The 17,313-nt window shown below is 33.5% G+C and overlaps 1 protein-coding gene across 2 annotated transcripts in view; it reads right to left on the bottom strand.

Moving 5' to 3' along the window:
* The window catches only part of LOC108903688 (T-cell leukemia homeobox protein 3-like), an 89,924-nt gene that overhangs the window by 14,993 nt on the left and 57,618 nt on the right, over nt 1-17,313 (bottom strand). Inside the window, exon 3 of one of the 2 annotated variants that reach the window (XM_018705946.2) lies at nt 1,385-1,480. The exons of the other annotated variant lie outside the window; for it this stretch is intronic. Coding sequence (XP_018561462.1) covers nt 1,385-1,480 — 96 coding nt within the window. The remainder of the gene's footprint in view (nt 1-1,384; nt 1,481-17,313) is intronic. 2 annotated transcript variants of the gene reach the window in all.

The following is a 17,313-nucleotide window of genomic DNA, read 5'->3' as shown; positions in this document are numbered from 1 at the left end:
ATTTTATATATTTTTTTTCAGTCTACTCTAAAAAATGTAAACTATCTTTTCAGAGAAATAGATATATTTTTTAATTTTTAATTAAATTTAAATTATAACAATTTCACAAAGCGAACGTGATTTTCTATCTTTTTGGTAAAACCAAATGCCGAAAGTAACTTTTTATTACTTTAAATAATAAGTCGAATGGCATAGAAAAAAAATGTTAAATGTTAGTGTTAAATCATAAAAATTAACGATTACAGAATTGAAATTGTTATAACTTCTTTATTAAAAATTAAAAAATATATCTATTTCTCTGAAAATAATGTTTACATTTTTTAGAATAGATTGCAAAAAAAATAAATTAATTTTTCTATTTATGATTTTTTGAAATTTCTGAAATCTTAAGGGATGATTTCACTTACTAGTCACCTTAACAAATTTTTTTTCTAGGTCGTACCCGTTTTGAGTTATCTTGAAAAACCCCTTTATTTTATCTTTTTTCTTCCTTGGACGAGGGTTGAAAAAAAATTATTCTCATTTACTTATGTACCATAAACTAACTTAGGTATATAAAAAATTCAGGCAAGATAACCAAAATTGCGATTTAAAGCCCATTTAATTGGACTAATAATAGCTCTGGTAATATGTTTCATCAAATAAAAGATGCACCAAATTAACATTGTAAATTTATTTTCGATCATACAGGGTGTTTCATTTCTTCAGAGCGTTGCCTAACTTTATTTTTTCAATTACCTAAATCTGTCCACTAAAAACTACTTCATGTTTCGGCTGACATTCAAATCCAGAACTTTTTAAAGGAAAATTTAGTACTCATTATAGGATTTTGCTCGAATAATTTAACCAAAGGACTGTACTATTTCCCTTTTCCCATTGCATTTAACTGGTAACGCAACTGCAAAACATAGAAGTAAATCTAGTCAATTTTATCCACCAGAACCACTTAAAACATTGCAAGAACTAATTCAGATTCAATTCGAGCTGGTTGGCATGAGTTACAAGGTACTTAGTTCGTCCACTTAAATGGTAATATCGTCCAGTTTGGTGGGATGAGAGCTTATCTAAATGACTTCCATTCAAAGTGAAACGAACAAAATGGAAAAACATTAAAAAATCACCTATAAATTACGATTAGTTTGGAATTAACAGTAATCTGTATAAACACTAGTAAAAATAAACCGATGTTTTGGTAATAATCGGATCATTTACATTAAAACTACATAAAGAGTGACTCTAAGTGCAACGAATGATGCCATCTACTAAGAAAATATCATTAAAGACCGTTTTTCTAGTAAAAAGAGATAATGGAATATAAAGTCAAGATAATACTCTGGTTTCTTAAATGTAATGTATCAATGAGTATATTTAAGCAAATAGTTACCTTTCCAATGGGTAAGAATTGGGCCAACATGACAAGGTTCTAACTTTCTCAAAATTGTTGTAGCCTGCAGTATCTTCAGGTTCTTTCATTTTCTTTCTGCAAATATTTTTTAAACTAAGCACAAATGAGTTATTGTTATGGAATTATTATTAACACCACAACCCATGATTCATTTTAAATACAGTTTTTTTATTATGAAATATCTTAAGAATCTTCAATTTTTATGCGCATAAATATCAAGAGAACTAACGGTATTCGATATACAACTGTACTTATAAAATTTAGGAGCAGATATTCGAGCTATGAAATTGTTAGTCAAGCAGTGAGTCATTTGCGATTTCCGTTTAGTTTCTTTCTAACTTAACTGACTAGTAACAACCGCTTAAAAATTATTGTAGTTGAATTATCTTTATTCAAATTCGTAACAGTCTCCTTCTGAAGCAGCCATACACGGTGGTTCATTCTCATAATAGTTATTTTTCTCCTCTCATACTTTAGAGATTTACAACATAACTTACAATAATGAAATGCATTAAGATACAAAATCAATAAAAATGCAATATCATAGATATAATCCCTTAATATCAGTTACCTATTGCCATGAGCATGAAACATCTAAAACTAATAAATTTTGTTAGTTCATAGTTTCTGTAAAATCCCAAAATTTTTGTTTTTTGCCAATAAATGTGCGATGAGAATAAAATTGAGTCTCTGACTCCACCAGAAACTGTGGACGAGACCACAAGAACCGTATATAAATCATTAACCTAAAAATCTTCAAAACCTATGAAAAATTTGGTCTGAATTTATGAATTGAAGAGAAAAAAATAAGGTTAGCAGCTTTCTTTAAAATGTAAATTGTTTATTTCGATGAGCTACCAAAAAAGTTAAATCTAAATTCGTGGAGACGGTATTCAATTTTGAAATCTATGTTATTAATCATAAAATGCACTTATCCAAATACTTCAAATTGCACTCCTTGTATGGAAAAGAAAATGAAAATTAAATGCGTTTTTTATAAATGAAATAAAGGAACTTAATAGAGAAGTTCCAGAGTAAAATATTATATAAATGAATGTTAACATATAAATTACCATTATCGCCCAGCAAGCACCTCGAATGAGCATGCTTTGCAATAAAAAACAATTTTTTTATCAACATACTTATGTCAATTCTCCAAGCAGTAACGGCTCGTGAGATATCACGTATGCCATATCTCAATAACAAAACAGAGATATAGAGAACTTTTGTAGAATGAGATCGATTTTACAATTTGCGAAAACAATTTGGAAAAACTGTTGCAGTATCGCGAAGACGTTGAAGGTTAGCTCCATATAAAACCACCATTACCACATATTCAAAATTCGCAGAATTAGCCATTACGACCGACACGCGAAACAATTCGAAATAATCTGCGGGTTGTATTGCATTCTGCATTCTTTCTCAATATCCCCTCTCCATATGTATGACGTGATCTCCAAATTTGCGAGAAAACAATGCGGAAGATGTAATTAACGGTGGTTATTATTATTTATGTGGTTCTGAAGAGGCAACGCTGTATCGCTTCAATGTTCGAACATTTTATGTATGTATTAGGGGGAGTTAAAGAGTAATTTTCTTTTTTATGTCTTTATTAGATCTTCCAAGTATGTGGTTAAAATTAAAGACATTATAACTGAATCACTCTGTATAAATTAAAATTAAAAAGTCTCTTAAATAATGATATGGCCAAACAATCATGTCATAATGATTCAATAGGAGATATGTAAATGTGTTTTTTATTTTTAAATTTATCCTAGGTGGAAAACATAAATAAGTAACATATAAAACGATTTTCTGTATACAAATAATTATTAGATTATTCAAAAAGTTTCGAACCCCCTCTCTATCTCAGAAAATACTGCTCAAAAAAAAAAATATTAAGACAAAAGTTGCAGGGTTTTGAATGAGCAATCGAACGGTGACATTTAGCATGACTTTGAAGGTAATTTAGAGGTCAAGTTGAAAATTTTAAATGGAATCGTATACTTTTCATCTCGGAAATAAAAAGAGCGAAACATTTTACGTTCGAATGTGACCTTGACATTGACCTCGAGGTCATGGTCAAGGTCACATACGAACGTAAAATTTTTCGCTCTTTTCATTTCCGGGGTCAAAAGTATACGGTTCCATTTAAAATTTTCAACTTGACCTCTAAATGACCTTGAAAGTTATGGTCAAGGTCATATCCGAACGTAAAAATGTCAATTTTTTCCATTTTCGTGGTCAAAAGTATACGGTTCCATTTAAACTTTTCAACTTGATCTCTAAATGACCTTCAAGGTAATGGTCAAGGCCATAGTCAAGGTCACCGTTGAATTGCTCACTCAAAACCCTGAAACTTTTGTCCTAATAATTTTTTTGTTTGAGCAGTATTTTCTAACATAGAGGGGGCTCCAAAACTTTTTGAACACCCTGTAGATACTATAAATTAAATTGAAATGGAATAAAAAATTAAACAATTAAATTAAATTTCTTTATTTGTTTGTTAAACCTTTTTTAAAAAATTTTCGTTTTGCTTAGGTATAGTAAATTTCCAAATTATTTTCTTAGTTAAACGTTAATTTAATTAGGTATAATTAGTTAATTAGATAATAATTTAATACATTTTGGAAAATAAACCGCTTATTTTTCATTACTATGACAAAAGTAGTATATGCAGCTGACATTTAATGGATATTAGGACACTCAATAGCTGTCATTGAACGCTCATTGCATAATAGACTATTTTTACACTGTATACAATCTTTTTATCAACAATTATATTGCAAGTATTTTGAAAATATTCCATTGTGCGTGGCTAGCTACGACCGTCTACAATCCCCGGCTTAGTCACCGCGGTTAAAAAAATTATCAGTCCGGCCAGCACATACGCATACGGTCAAAACAGCTCATTGAGGCCTGTTCAGACGAGCGGATTAGCAGCACGGATAAAGCGGCCCCGCAGCCTCGACATCCTTTTTCGTTGTCGATTAAAACCGGAGCCGTGTCGAGCAGTTCTTCAAAACAAACTGCCTGGCTTTTAATTACCACCCGGTAATGGACATACCGTGTTGAACAAGTGACTGGCGCCGGACGGTGACAATTGACGGTCGCCCCACATCGCGGCGACGCGATCCCGATTGGGGCGTTTCGGTTTTTTGAATTTTTTTCAGATAGTGACGCAGGGAGGGCCCGAAATAATTTATTTCCCCGATAGCTGTTAAAAAAAAAACGTATAGGTATTTTGCATTTTGCAACAATATAACATGAACAAAAAATTAAATTATACGAACAATAACCATGTTGAATCATTAAAAAGAACTCGGTTTTTAATCTATTGTGAAATTTTTATAGCAATTAAGTTACTATTATCCTGTAGCACCCGTGGTGCCTTCATGTACTGCTTTATTTAGTTCGAACATTTGTATGAGGTAGCTGGCATGACATTAAATCTATATTGACGTTAATAAATTTATTATTATACGAATTATTTTCATAGTAATGTGTTTTTAATTTGCCCTAGGGGGTTATATAGTAGGATCGTATTCGATGCAAAGTATAGCAAAAAGTTGTCGGTCTTTTATCAAAGGAAAATCGTGTCATCATTTTTAGGAGGCGTAAGATGAACCATTTCAAATTTAAAATGAAATTCAATGTTAAATCTGAAATACCGCTGCATACGCACTGTGTTCTGGTAGTAGCTGTAGTCGTCCAGGTGCATCGAGTGTACGAAGTGGTCGGTTATACGTCAAATACTAACTTGGCGAGCTTGATCGTAAAACAGAGAGCGCCTCCAAAAAACAAGTAAACATCAGTGGCGCGTACAGAGGTAAAATGTAGTACATATGTGGAAATTAAAAAACAAATTGGATTTATAATAAATTACATTTAAAATAAATAGTTTGTGAGAATAAAGGAATTTTGTAGGAACAAGGGTGCCAGACGTGAACTGATCCCTTCGTCCCTTCATAATGTATAAAGAAATTATTCAATTTTTAAAACCCTTAAAAGCGTATGACACTGGATCCCTTGATTTATTACTTTGCATCGAATATGATCCTACTATAGATATTCATTATGCTGTAGAGTTATTTCTAATTTTCTTCTTAATTTTAGAGGTAGATCTGTTAAACCTTAATCCTTTAAACATGATAAAAAGTTATATCTAATAACAAATTTAATTGTCCTCCTAAGTACATTACACAAAATTTTCTGAAATTGTAGTCTAAGTATTACCATTTTTCCGTTCAAGCCGACCCTGTTGCAGATACCGGCGAAAGGATTTTTATGATAGTACAGTGGTAAGGCCCAAGAATGTCCTAATGGTATGATTAACAGGACCTTATCGGTGGTGGTCTATAGAACAGGGTATTAAAGATGTCGTAAGATGTAAACTACTGTAGGGGCTCAACCAGGATTAAGTTCGGGGGTCCTTTAAAATGTCTTGTTGGGGTTTACAGACTTTTATGAAGGCATCAGGATAATGTCACATAAAAATAACAACTTTTGTAAACACTTTTATACTTTTCTTTGTATTCTACTTAAATTTACGATATACAGGGTGCACCGTTTTTCGTTTCCTACAGCTGAGACTTAAATCGTAATCTGTATAAGCAAATATTCTATGAATGTTCTGTTTTATGAAATGATCATTTGCAAACTGAGCTATACCAATTATTTCCGCTCTACACCTAAACGAATGCTGGTGAATTTTACGAATATTCATTAGTAAATATTCGCAGTGGTTTAAGCAGTATATCCACTCATATCGCCAAATTAACAATTATCCAGATCCCTAGATGTATATTGATTTACCAATTCATACAAGCATTAAATTGACTGAATATTCAATTAACAGCGCAAGTGTGGAGACAGATAAATTACAGCAATATACTTGTTCATGCATTTAAAGACCAAATAACTGGCAAAAGTTTTGTGTGGAATATGCAAGGAGATTAAAAATCTATGCAAAAAAATAGGGTAAGATGGAACACTAAAAATATTACAAAGTTGCTTTATAAACCTTGTTCAAATATTAACGGTTTAGAAGTTGTGTGAAACAAAATTATTTCTGGCGATAGTTCAGAACGTAATTATGTTTATAAAAAATGTCTTTATGGTTAAACTGGAATGCTGTGATAGCACGTGATTATTACCTTGGGAATCATAAACTAAAAAAAATTGCAGCAGTTAGCGTAATAAAAAGATTCTTGAAGGGGTTGCCAATCCATTTAGGGGGATGACCCTGCATCCATGAATTTATGATGAAAAGATGTCCCCCGTGAAAGCAAGATCGACCTGTTTCGGAATTTTCCGGAAAAACTTGGTGCATTGAAAATATTTCATGTGAACTGTTTTAAATGGGCCACCCTGTATATATACAAGGTGAGAAGATTTTTTCTTGGAATAATTTCGGGATAAGTACATTAAATATTTGTTTCTATGTTGTTCCGATTTTTAGTTAATATAATAATTTATTATTCTTTTTCGCGATTATGTATACAGATGTGTGTAAATCGTAGGTATACGGGTCCATTAATATGACAAGTGACATAACGAAGAAAGCCGGACACGGAAATCGGGACTGCCATCGTCGCCCATCGGCGTCTAATTGTCGTTTGAGGTACTACAAACTGATACTGGCGATAATGAAAAACCAAGACCAGTCCTTTGTTGCGATTTAACGTAATCGCCTTTTAACTGAAAGTGGATTTGTCACTTCGTTTTACTTAATGGGTTTTTCTTGGTTAACAGAGCACAACAGCTACACCACCCATTAATTAGAAACAGTCATATTGTTTTCCTCAGCACTTAAAGGAACATTTCCTTCGGTCTTAATGATACGGCGTTATCGCCGTGAAGAAATAATTGTAAGCAACGCCATCCGACGCAACTATAAACTTAAAGCGGTTTTGCATTTACATTGTTGGGCAATCGACGGCTTTGTGTAACTTGCTTTAATAGTTTTGACTTACTTTTTCTTACAATACCTGTCTGTTCAGGTAAAGTTAGATGCCATTAAGCAAAAATTCCACTCAAGTAATGATTTTCTATTATTGACGAATGAGTAGCTCACATAAAACTTCCCGATTTTTCTGTATTATTTCACGTTTAAAAGTTATAAGCAATATCGTCCTAAAGAGTCTCAAAAGGAACACCGCACCTAAAAATCACATTAGCGGTGAAAGGATCAAGTAGTGATTGGAAAATAATTGAATGTTCGTTGTTTAAAGTGCATAAATGTCACAAAATACTTGTTATTACTCAATACGAACGTCTAAAGTATAACTTTTGTTCTTACAAAATGTTTTCTCATTTAGAGAAAGTTGATATGTTGCTAATTTACAGCGAGTCACAAAAAATTCAAGAATAGCTGTAGAGTTATATCGAGGAAGGTATCCAGAGCGCCTCATTCCTGATCATAGAACCTTTACAAGATTGGAGGCGATCTTGCGACGAAATGAAGATGAATTTTCTGTTCGGAAAAATCAAATAATTGACCGAATGGTAAGACAGCTAGACTGTTACAGTATTTCGAACAAAATCCACGATATTCTATATGGCAGGCTAGCCGGGAATTGAATTTGGACAAATCAACCGTTCAACGAATTTTAAAAACCATGACTAAAAAATTCACAATTTTGAGTATTTGTCTCAGCGTCACATTGAAAACAAACTTAATTTTATAGCTCAAATTGTAATAAATGCATAAACTGTTGATCAGAATCTTTTTCGGCACGTTCTTTGGACGGACGAAAGTCGGTTCGCCAGTAATGGTTTGCCAAATAGGCGCAACGTACACCACTGGTGTATTAAAAATAAAAAAAGGAAATGTATGCGGAATCATCGGTGGGCATTTAATTGGGCCTTATTTTTATGAACATAATTAAACAGCGTGAGTTAACTACAAAAAGAACTTCCTGCACTTCTGGAGAATATGCCTTTGCAGCTAAGGAGAAACCTATGGTTTCAGCACGACGGGGCTCCACCCCACAAGGCCAGGGCTGTGCAGCAATATTTAGATAACACTTTCCCAGAAAAATGGATTGGGCTTAATGGGCCTATTCAGTGTCCCAGAAAGCCACCAGAACTAATATCCTTCGATTTTTTTATGAGGGTTTTAAAAAATAAGGTTTACAAAAGGAAAAAAATTGGGTATGTTTCTGGAAAATACATAATTAGACGTCATTAGACGTTCTGTCAAATCCCAAAGATAATACTTTCGATTGAAAATGGAGTTTACCTCATCCCATTTAACACCGCGTGTCCCAAATTTTATTTAAATTTTTTGTATCCTCATAGCAGGCCCATACTATCGAGTTTGAGACACTCTGTAGGTACAATTCTATAGGTAGAATTACAAATTTCAAGTAATTTAAATAAATTTCTAAAATGCAATAGAGATATCGCATCAAGTTAAAGGTATTCATAATAATTTTGAAGGCTAAAAAAAGATGAGTTCGGTTCGGTTCGGTTGTCCTACCTATGACACACTGATTAGGACTAATAAGTCCGAAACCGGTCTGTGCCTGGTGGGACCAGCTGATGAACGATCCTAGCTGTTGTACTGGGTGTCGCGAATGTAATTCAATGCCGGTAGGGGCAAATAGCCCTCGAAGTAGTTGTTTTTCGCGGCACTGACGACTTACATTGTGTTTCGCCCTCTATAGGCGACATTCGTGCAATAAAGTACTTGGCAAATTTTAGCAGGTCGCTTCCACCGTAGTAGCCATTTGAATGGCATAGTAGAAGTCAGCGCGATAGATGGAGCCTTTGTGCTTCGCGTACAAAAGATGAGTTTCTTTTTCAAACAATGAAATCTAAATAGATAGTTTTCTTCCTTGGTAAATCTTTAAATGCTTCTTAAAATTTTTCTTTACCATTATACAGGGTTCCCCATATTAGACTATGCAGTTTAAAAGTCGAATAAAAACTTTTTGATCAAAGTAAATTAACTTTTTAATGGACTGATATGTAGCTACTTTTATGGGATTTGTGACTGAAATAAATAATAATTCAATTTTTAAAGATCATATCTTCCAAATGCCCTCCTTCGACTTCAATGCAATTTTGAATTCTAAGTTTAAAATTTCGCATTACTCGACGAAGCAAATCAAACCAATATTACCAAATGATGCTACACCATTAGGATCACATTTTAACAAGTAGGCGCCTGTCTCTAAGCAACGACAAAAGTAAACACTTCATTGTTTTAGTCACAAACTTAATTTAATTTTCATTTTTTAACAATTTTCATTGCGTTATGAATTATTCAATTCAAGAGCGTGTATTTTTCGTGGAAGTCTACATTAGAACTGGTTCAGTGGAAGAAGATCGGCGTACATTTCGACGGCAGTTTGGAAATAATAATAGGGGCGATGCACCAACACGCGTTACAATTTCGGCATGGGTTCGTCATTGGCGTGAAAATGGCTCTGTGCAAAACATTAAAAAACCTGGACGTTGAAGAACGGTGCGTACGCCTGCAAATATTGAACGAGTGAGAGCTGCCTTCACGAGAAGCCCTAAGAGATCTGCTAATCGGCAATCACTTGCCCTAGGAATATCCAAGGGAAGTCTCCACAGAATTCTGCATAAAGATTTAAAATTTCACCCCTATAAATACCAAATGGGGCATCACCTCAGTGATACAGATAAAGAAGCGAGGTTGACATTTTGTCAAGAATTTTTAAATCAGCACCATGGAGGAATACATAATTTGCTAATGAGCGACGAAGCAAATTTTCATTTGGACGGTGTGGTTAACAAGCAAAACTAGCATAGTCTAATATAGGGAACCCTGTACAATGTGGAAACAAAAAAATTTCTTTGTAGGAGCTGTTTTTTATGTGATCAAACTTAGTTGAAGATGAAAGCAATAATATAGGATGTTTGTCTGAATGATCGCATTATTTGAGAATTTAAATACATATATCAGGTACGTATTTTTCTATTATTTATTTAAACATTTAATTTTAAGGTTTATTTTCAATAATTGTTTGTTACTAACTGTTTAATGAGTATTAGCGTGGCGAAGTATTTGCAGCCACAGCTGAAGATGCCGATAGTGAAAAACGACGAAACGTTTCGAAGCCTTGAGTACGATCAGTAGCGGCTTTAGACTCAATAAGAATAGAAATTAAAATCTGTGCGGATCTAATGTAGTTTTAATAGCTGGTTCGCCCCAACAGAGCGTAGCCCGAGAACAAGGACAGGTCAAAGGCTAAGAAAATAAAAGGTAACTGGCAGTGACTAGGTACACAGACCGCATCATAAAACCCGAAAAACCATAGCACTTTCAATATTTCTACAAATTATAAATTTGGCCTGTTATTCCAGAAACATTTTATATAACGTTTTACAGTTCCTGTTAAAAAAATAATAAATTCACTTGATTTCAATGCCATCTACAACTTTGGAAATATTCATGATATCTACACTACATTTATTGTACATATTTCAACGATATACATATTGCATGCAGCTATGGAGTGATCACATAAATAGACATAGGTTTATTTATAAAATTGGAAATGTTTAATGGGTTATAAGACCGAAAATTTATGTTTGGAAAAATATAGTAAATAAATACTCATTACATTAGTGACTAGACATCTCACATCAATCAAAAACAGCATAATACCAAAACAAAATTAAATCATCAATGACACACACGAAATGGAAACTAGTAACTTTGTTCTTAGAGTCCAGACCAGTTTCCAACAGTCAGAAAGTTCAAAATTATACGATGTATATGTGTCCTTTGGTGGGGATACCGTTCGATCCATTTCGACCAATAGTTTCGCAGTCACGCGTGCGATGATTGTTTACTTCATTGGAATATATAAAATGACCGTAGCATAGAACCTTTATGAACTGATTTTTATACAGAACCAAAATATGTTCTTCTGCGACCAAGGAAGTTATCGAGCGAGAGAGTTCTGTTTATACACGGTATCCTAGAAATACGTGCCAATATTTACCACGAAGATAATAATTCGTCAAAAAGGGACACATTTTATCTAATATTCTTGTTTCCGAAACACAACTTTGTCCTGTATTTTGTACCCATTAAAATAACGCGCAAGAGTTGCCTATGAATTAAAGAAATGTATCAGTAACGGTTTGTTAACCTAAATACAATATACTACCTATTAATTAACTTATTTTCTTGAGACGGGTAACAAAAATGAAAAAAATAATAAAAAATAAAAAAATTGTATTATCTTAAGAACAAAGAAGTTTCGAAAAAATTATATTAGATAAAAGTTGTTGGTTCTGATGAGTGGTTAAAATTGTGGCACTTATTTCTAGAACACCCTTTATAGTGTATTTCTATTATGTGGTGTCAGTATAGAAAATTAAATTAAAATGCTTTCTATAATATTCTATAATACGCAAAACTTTGTTTTCTAGTGATTTTTATTCTCTTAATATTTGTGTCTCCTTCCATTTCCACCCATGCTCAGCGTTTCTCATAAGTTAATTATTTTTTTTTCAAGTGATCCAAAATTTTTAAAAACACAAGTAACGAACAACCTCTTATGTTTGGCGCCGCCACTGCCTGCAGCCGCAGTTTGAACGGCTCCATCCTACCTTTTCTTCCAGAATTTATTTTTAGGTAACAAGATTGCATATGTGTTCGGTGAATATTTCATCCGAAAGTAAGAGGTCGCCCATACGCTCTTAAAGAAACAGTCCTCCAGTGACGAGGGATTCGCCGCTTTAAAACGTTGACAGTGCCCTAACTTCTGTCAGCCACTACTCAAGGGCCTTTTAATAATTCTGCATTTCAGAAAACCTCTTTTTGGGCTTGTTTATTATTTATGCGGCTATGACTTATAGCACTTTAAACTAAAACGATGTATCTGTTTCGTCGCGTCTGGTTCTACAATAGGTATCGCAGCAGGTAAACAACAAGCATAATATGCCGTCTTTACGGAGAGTACATTTTTAGAATAAATTTTAAAATTTGATGTTTTTAAAACAGTTCTTTCCCGTAGAGAATGCTATAAAGTGTGATTCACAACAAAAAAGGAGATATTATATGAGCCTTTAAAAATGAAATCTGTATTATCAAAAAAAGTTATAATGAAGTACATATTCACAGGTTTCCAGAAAAAGATGTTTGAATTTATTATATTATATACAGGGTGTCCCCAGTTCGGGTTGCCTATACCTGAAATGGATACAAAATTTCAATTGTCAAAAAAAATCATTCTTCGAAAAAATTTTTGCTTGTCCAGAAGCCCTTGGCAAGATAGATTTGTTCAATTTAATGTACAGGGTGTTCGAAAATTTGGAAACGGTAAAACAGTAAAGAGTAAAGTACCTTAAATATTAACGATACGTGAAAAGGTAATGGGGAAAAGTTGCGTGGAATTAAATTTTATGTTTAAATATGAAAGCATGGCCTTCTAGTTAATACTCGACATTCTGTGATATTCTAGGACTCAACTTATTTTTTAATACTTTCGGAGAAGCCATTCTATTTAAAAAATATTGCTTTATTGAAAAACAGATACACATGTTTGCATATTAATAATTTATTTTTTATACAGGGAGATCAAAAACCTCAAAAACATGAATCCAACATTTATTTTGAGAACACAGCAGAAGCAGTATGTGAGGGCCCTAGTATCAAAGGCGGCAATCTCCACTTTTTGACGAAATGAGTTAAGTACATGATATTTATCGGTTTTTTCGCGCTCTGTCTGAATATATGTTTGCGATTATCAAAAGCGGCTGTATCCCATTACAAAACTGCATTAAAACATCACCTGAGAATCAAATCTGGCAATCTCCATTACCCGCTTAGAATCAGAGTCGGCAATATCCGTTTTGGCCAATCAGATGCCTCACAGCGAACATATGACGTGACGTGACACGACATGCTGTTTCAGATAGTTAGGAATTTATTATTATTTAGTTCGTTTTTTTTATTTTTGATTATTTTTTGTTGAATTAATTTTAATATTTTATTCTTTTGTCTGTAAGTCCATTCCAAAATACTTGGTATTTATTTTACAACTCATTTTAGTGCAACCTTTGGTAACAAATCTTGCAACATCCAACTGTTGGTATCAAACACGGCATTCTCCATTTATTTTTGTACATTTTTTCAGAAAATATAAAAAATTTAGGTACATTAACCTTAAAATCTAATGTAGTTTAGCATTTTCTTTCATTGGAAACTATGCTTCCTTTGAATTAAGCAGTAATAAGAGTGTAGCAGTTTTTTGCGCTTTAACAAAAAGTGGAAATGGTGGAGATTGCCGCCTTTGATACTAGGGCTCTCATGTACGCGCCATTATAAAACTATTCTATATGAAGTCCGCCAAGTTCAACACACCTCCAATCTTTTTCTAAATGCAGCGTAGGTCGAATGTATCATTTCTTCATTTACTTGGGCACTAGCTTCAATTATCCTGCTTTTCAAGAAATCAACATTGTGTTGCCTTGGTTCTCTGTACACTCTTTCTTTCAAGCGACGACAAGTCAGGCCTTGCTGGCTAACAAATAGGACCATACTTTCCTATCCACTTCTCTAGAAATTTTCTGTTAAGCCAATTGCGGACTAGAATTGTTGAGTGAGCGGGACATCCGTCTTGTTGGAAATACGCTTTTTGTCTATATTCCAAATGTTCTTCTTCTAATTCTGGCCAGAAAAACGTGTCTAGCATCTCCAGATATGTACGTATATTGATTTAAATGTGCTTAAAAAAAAGTATGGCCCAATTATTCGGTTGAAAGTAATCGCGCACGTGTCTCTTTTTTGACCTTTTTACGTTTTTTACATCACTAGTTAAATCAGGTTTTCGAATTAGTTTTCTCAGATTTTGGCGGGTAACTTTAACATCTGGATATTTTTCATGAACCAATTCAATTGCTTGGCTATAAGAAATGTTACCGATACCGCAACATTTAACAAGATAAATGCGATGCTGTAAAGTAAGCATTATTTGAATAAAATTAAATATCAACACCTAATGTCACAACTAATGTCAAACAATTATTGATAACAATTGCCTTCTACAAATTATTGGTATTTTGATTATTTCCTATGGGGCTTCTTGAAAGAAATAGTGTACAGAGAACCAGTGCAACACAATGTTGATTTCTTGAAAAGCAAGATAATTGAAGCTATTGCCCAAGTAAATGAATAAATGATACATTCGACCTACGCTGCATTTAGAAAAAGATTGGAGGTGTGTTGAACTTGGCCGACTTCATGTAGAACAGTTTTATAATGGCGCGTACATACTGATTCTGCTGTGTTCTCAAAATAAATGTTGGATTAATGTTTTTGAGGTTTTCGATCTCCCTGTATAAAAAATAAATTATTAATATGCAAACATGTGTATCTGTTTTTCAATAAAGCAATATTTTTTAAATAGAATGGCTTCTCCGAAAGTATTAAAAAATAAGTTGAGTCCTAGAATATCACAGAATGTCGAGTATTAACTAGAAGGCCATTCTTTCATATTTAAACATAAAATTTAATTCCAAGCAACTTTTCCCTATTACTTTTTCACGCATCGTTAAGATTTAAGGTACTTTACTCTTTACTGTTTTCACCTTTTCCAAATTTTTGAACACCCTGTACATTAAATTGAACAAATGACTATCTTGCCAAGGGCTTCTGGACAAGCAAAAATTTTTATGAAGAATGATTTTTTTCTGACAATTGAAATTTTGTATCCATTTCAGGTATAGGCAACCCGAACTGGGGACACCCTGTATATAATAGGTGAGACCCGTAGGTTTTTTACTACCTAGGTTGGAAAAAAAACACCGCAGGCAAAAATTTTTAAAATTTCACGGTCAAACGACTAAATGCAGTGGAAATTTTTAGTTGTATTTACAATGTTATAGAAAAACACACTGGTTCATGGGCAGGATTTTCATTCAGATTTTATAAAAAATAATACGCAACTATTTGGTTATTTTATTTAATCCCCTCTCAAATAATAATTAGGAATAAATTTCCACGTCATTTTTTATTATTACCTCTAACAGTTTCCATAAAAAACAGTTTTTTTTTTCTAAACTCCGAAAAGTAGCTATGTAACATCGTCAAGAAGCCCTTGCAATTGTATTAGTACCTACAACGTCGATACATAGGATTTTACAAAAGCACTGCACAGCACATCCTTATCGCATCCAATGGTCGGTCGATAGCTGTTTAAGGTGACGGTTTAAGGCGTCAGTCCTTTAATCGTGTGCAAATTTCTGCCCGGGTTCGATTGCCGCGGCCGGTAGACCGTAGATTAGCTATGCTTGCACGGAGGATTGGCACCCTCTGTGCAGGTATGGTAGGGTGGAAAAATGTTGGCTTGGGTCAGTGTGCGAGATTGACACCGGTTGGCATTTGACCACCCCCTTAATTAATGTAGTTTTCCAGGTTTCCCTCATTCATGCACTGAATGGTGGTTAGGGCCTACCAACATAAGTGGTTCCTGGGCGCAAATGCGGCCTGCCTAATAATAATATGCCGCCTCCTCTCCCGCACAAGTCTAATGTTGAACAGTCTTTTAAATACCGAATTCGTTTGTGTATTAATTAAAATGGAGGGCACTTCGAGCAATTGCTGTAAATCAGCGGTCTAAGTATTCTTCTCCTTGTTGTGTTCCGAGTTTCAGTTTGTTTCGTATTGCGTTTTGTTTTAGTTGTTGTTAGTGGTTTACTTTTCTTTGTCAAACCACTTTTTAAACTAGCCAGTGAATATTGATACTGTCAATAACAAATGACATAGTTCATCTCTTGTACTTAAATATGCAAAGCGTTAGGAACAAAACATTTGGACTTGAGATATTTTCTAATAATAAAAATTTCGACTTTATTTGCTTAAATTAACATTAGCTGACTGGTTTGGAATTGGATACTTTGATGGTGGATGGTTATAGAGTTGTGTCTGGATTTTGTAGATCGAATTTTCTCCATGGTGGGGTATGTATTCTGGCTAAAAGCAATGTTGTGTGCTCGCCGATCTCTTTTAATGATATGTACTTGTGTGAGGAATTCCTGTTTGAGATGGCGAGTGTTGAATATAATAGTTGTATTATTTGTATTATAATAACCATATACAGGTCTCCTAAGGGTGACTTTAATGTATACTTAGAAAAACTGAATTTGCTATTAAGTAGACTCAATCTTAATAAAATTATTATAGTGACAGACGATTTTAATGTTAAATTTAATACAATGGAGAAAAACACAGTTCTTCTCATCAATACATTTCTATCTTTCGGTTTGAAACAAGTTGTATTTCAGAACACTCCTGCTTAGACAATATTTTTACCAACATTAATACTAACTTTATGGCAACTGTAATCGACACAAAGTTATCAGATTATGCCGGTATTCATTTTAATTTTTCTCGCTTCAGTGTCAGTAACAATCATGGCATAATAAACTACAGACCTATTACAGAGCAGGGCATAAGATTGTTACATAATAAAGTAGAGGAAAAATCCCCCTTAGGTGGAATACCCTGTATGTGGAGCGTTTTCCAGATAGACATGTGCCAAACGCTGCCACGTTTACTGTGTACTGGTAGTCCAATGAGTATTAGTCCAAGCATTATAGAGAAATGCTTACAGAAATTATTACCTGGACAAAAAAAATATGATTGTGTGGGAAATTAAATTTTAAATTGAGTTTCTTGTTCTTTAAACTCGATCCAATATGGCGAACATGGTTAAAAAAAAAATCGCAAAGTTGAAAAAAACGGTTTTTCTAAAATAACTAAAAAAATATAGCACGGATTAAAAAATTTTAAATGAGAAAGTTGTAGGTTTTAAAAAGATCTATCGACTGATTTTTTGAAAGTATCGATTGCTTTGTTACTTTTCGAGATATATCGAAAAAACCGTTAAAAATCTTCTCTTTTCTCTTCTTCTATAACT

The sequence above is a fragment of the Anoplophora glabripennis genome, unplaced genomic scaffold (assembly GCF_000390285.2).
Source record: "Anoplophora glabripennis isolate ALB-LARVAE unplaced genomic scaffold, Agla_2.0 scaffold70, whole genome shotgun sequence".
Classification (NCBI taxonomy): domain Eukaryota; kingdom Metazoa; phylum Arthropoda; class Insecta; order Coleoptera; family Cerambycidae; genus Anoplophora; species Anoplophora glabripennis.
Note: the sequence above shows the minus strand (reverse complement) of the source record. Positions and strands in the feature narration are given on the sequence as shown.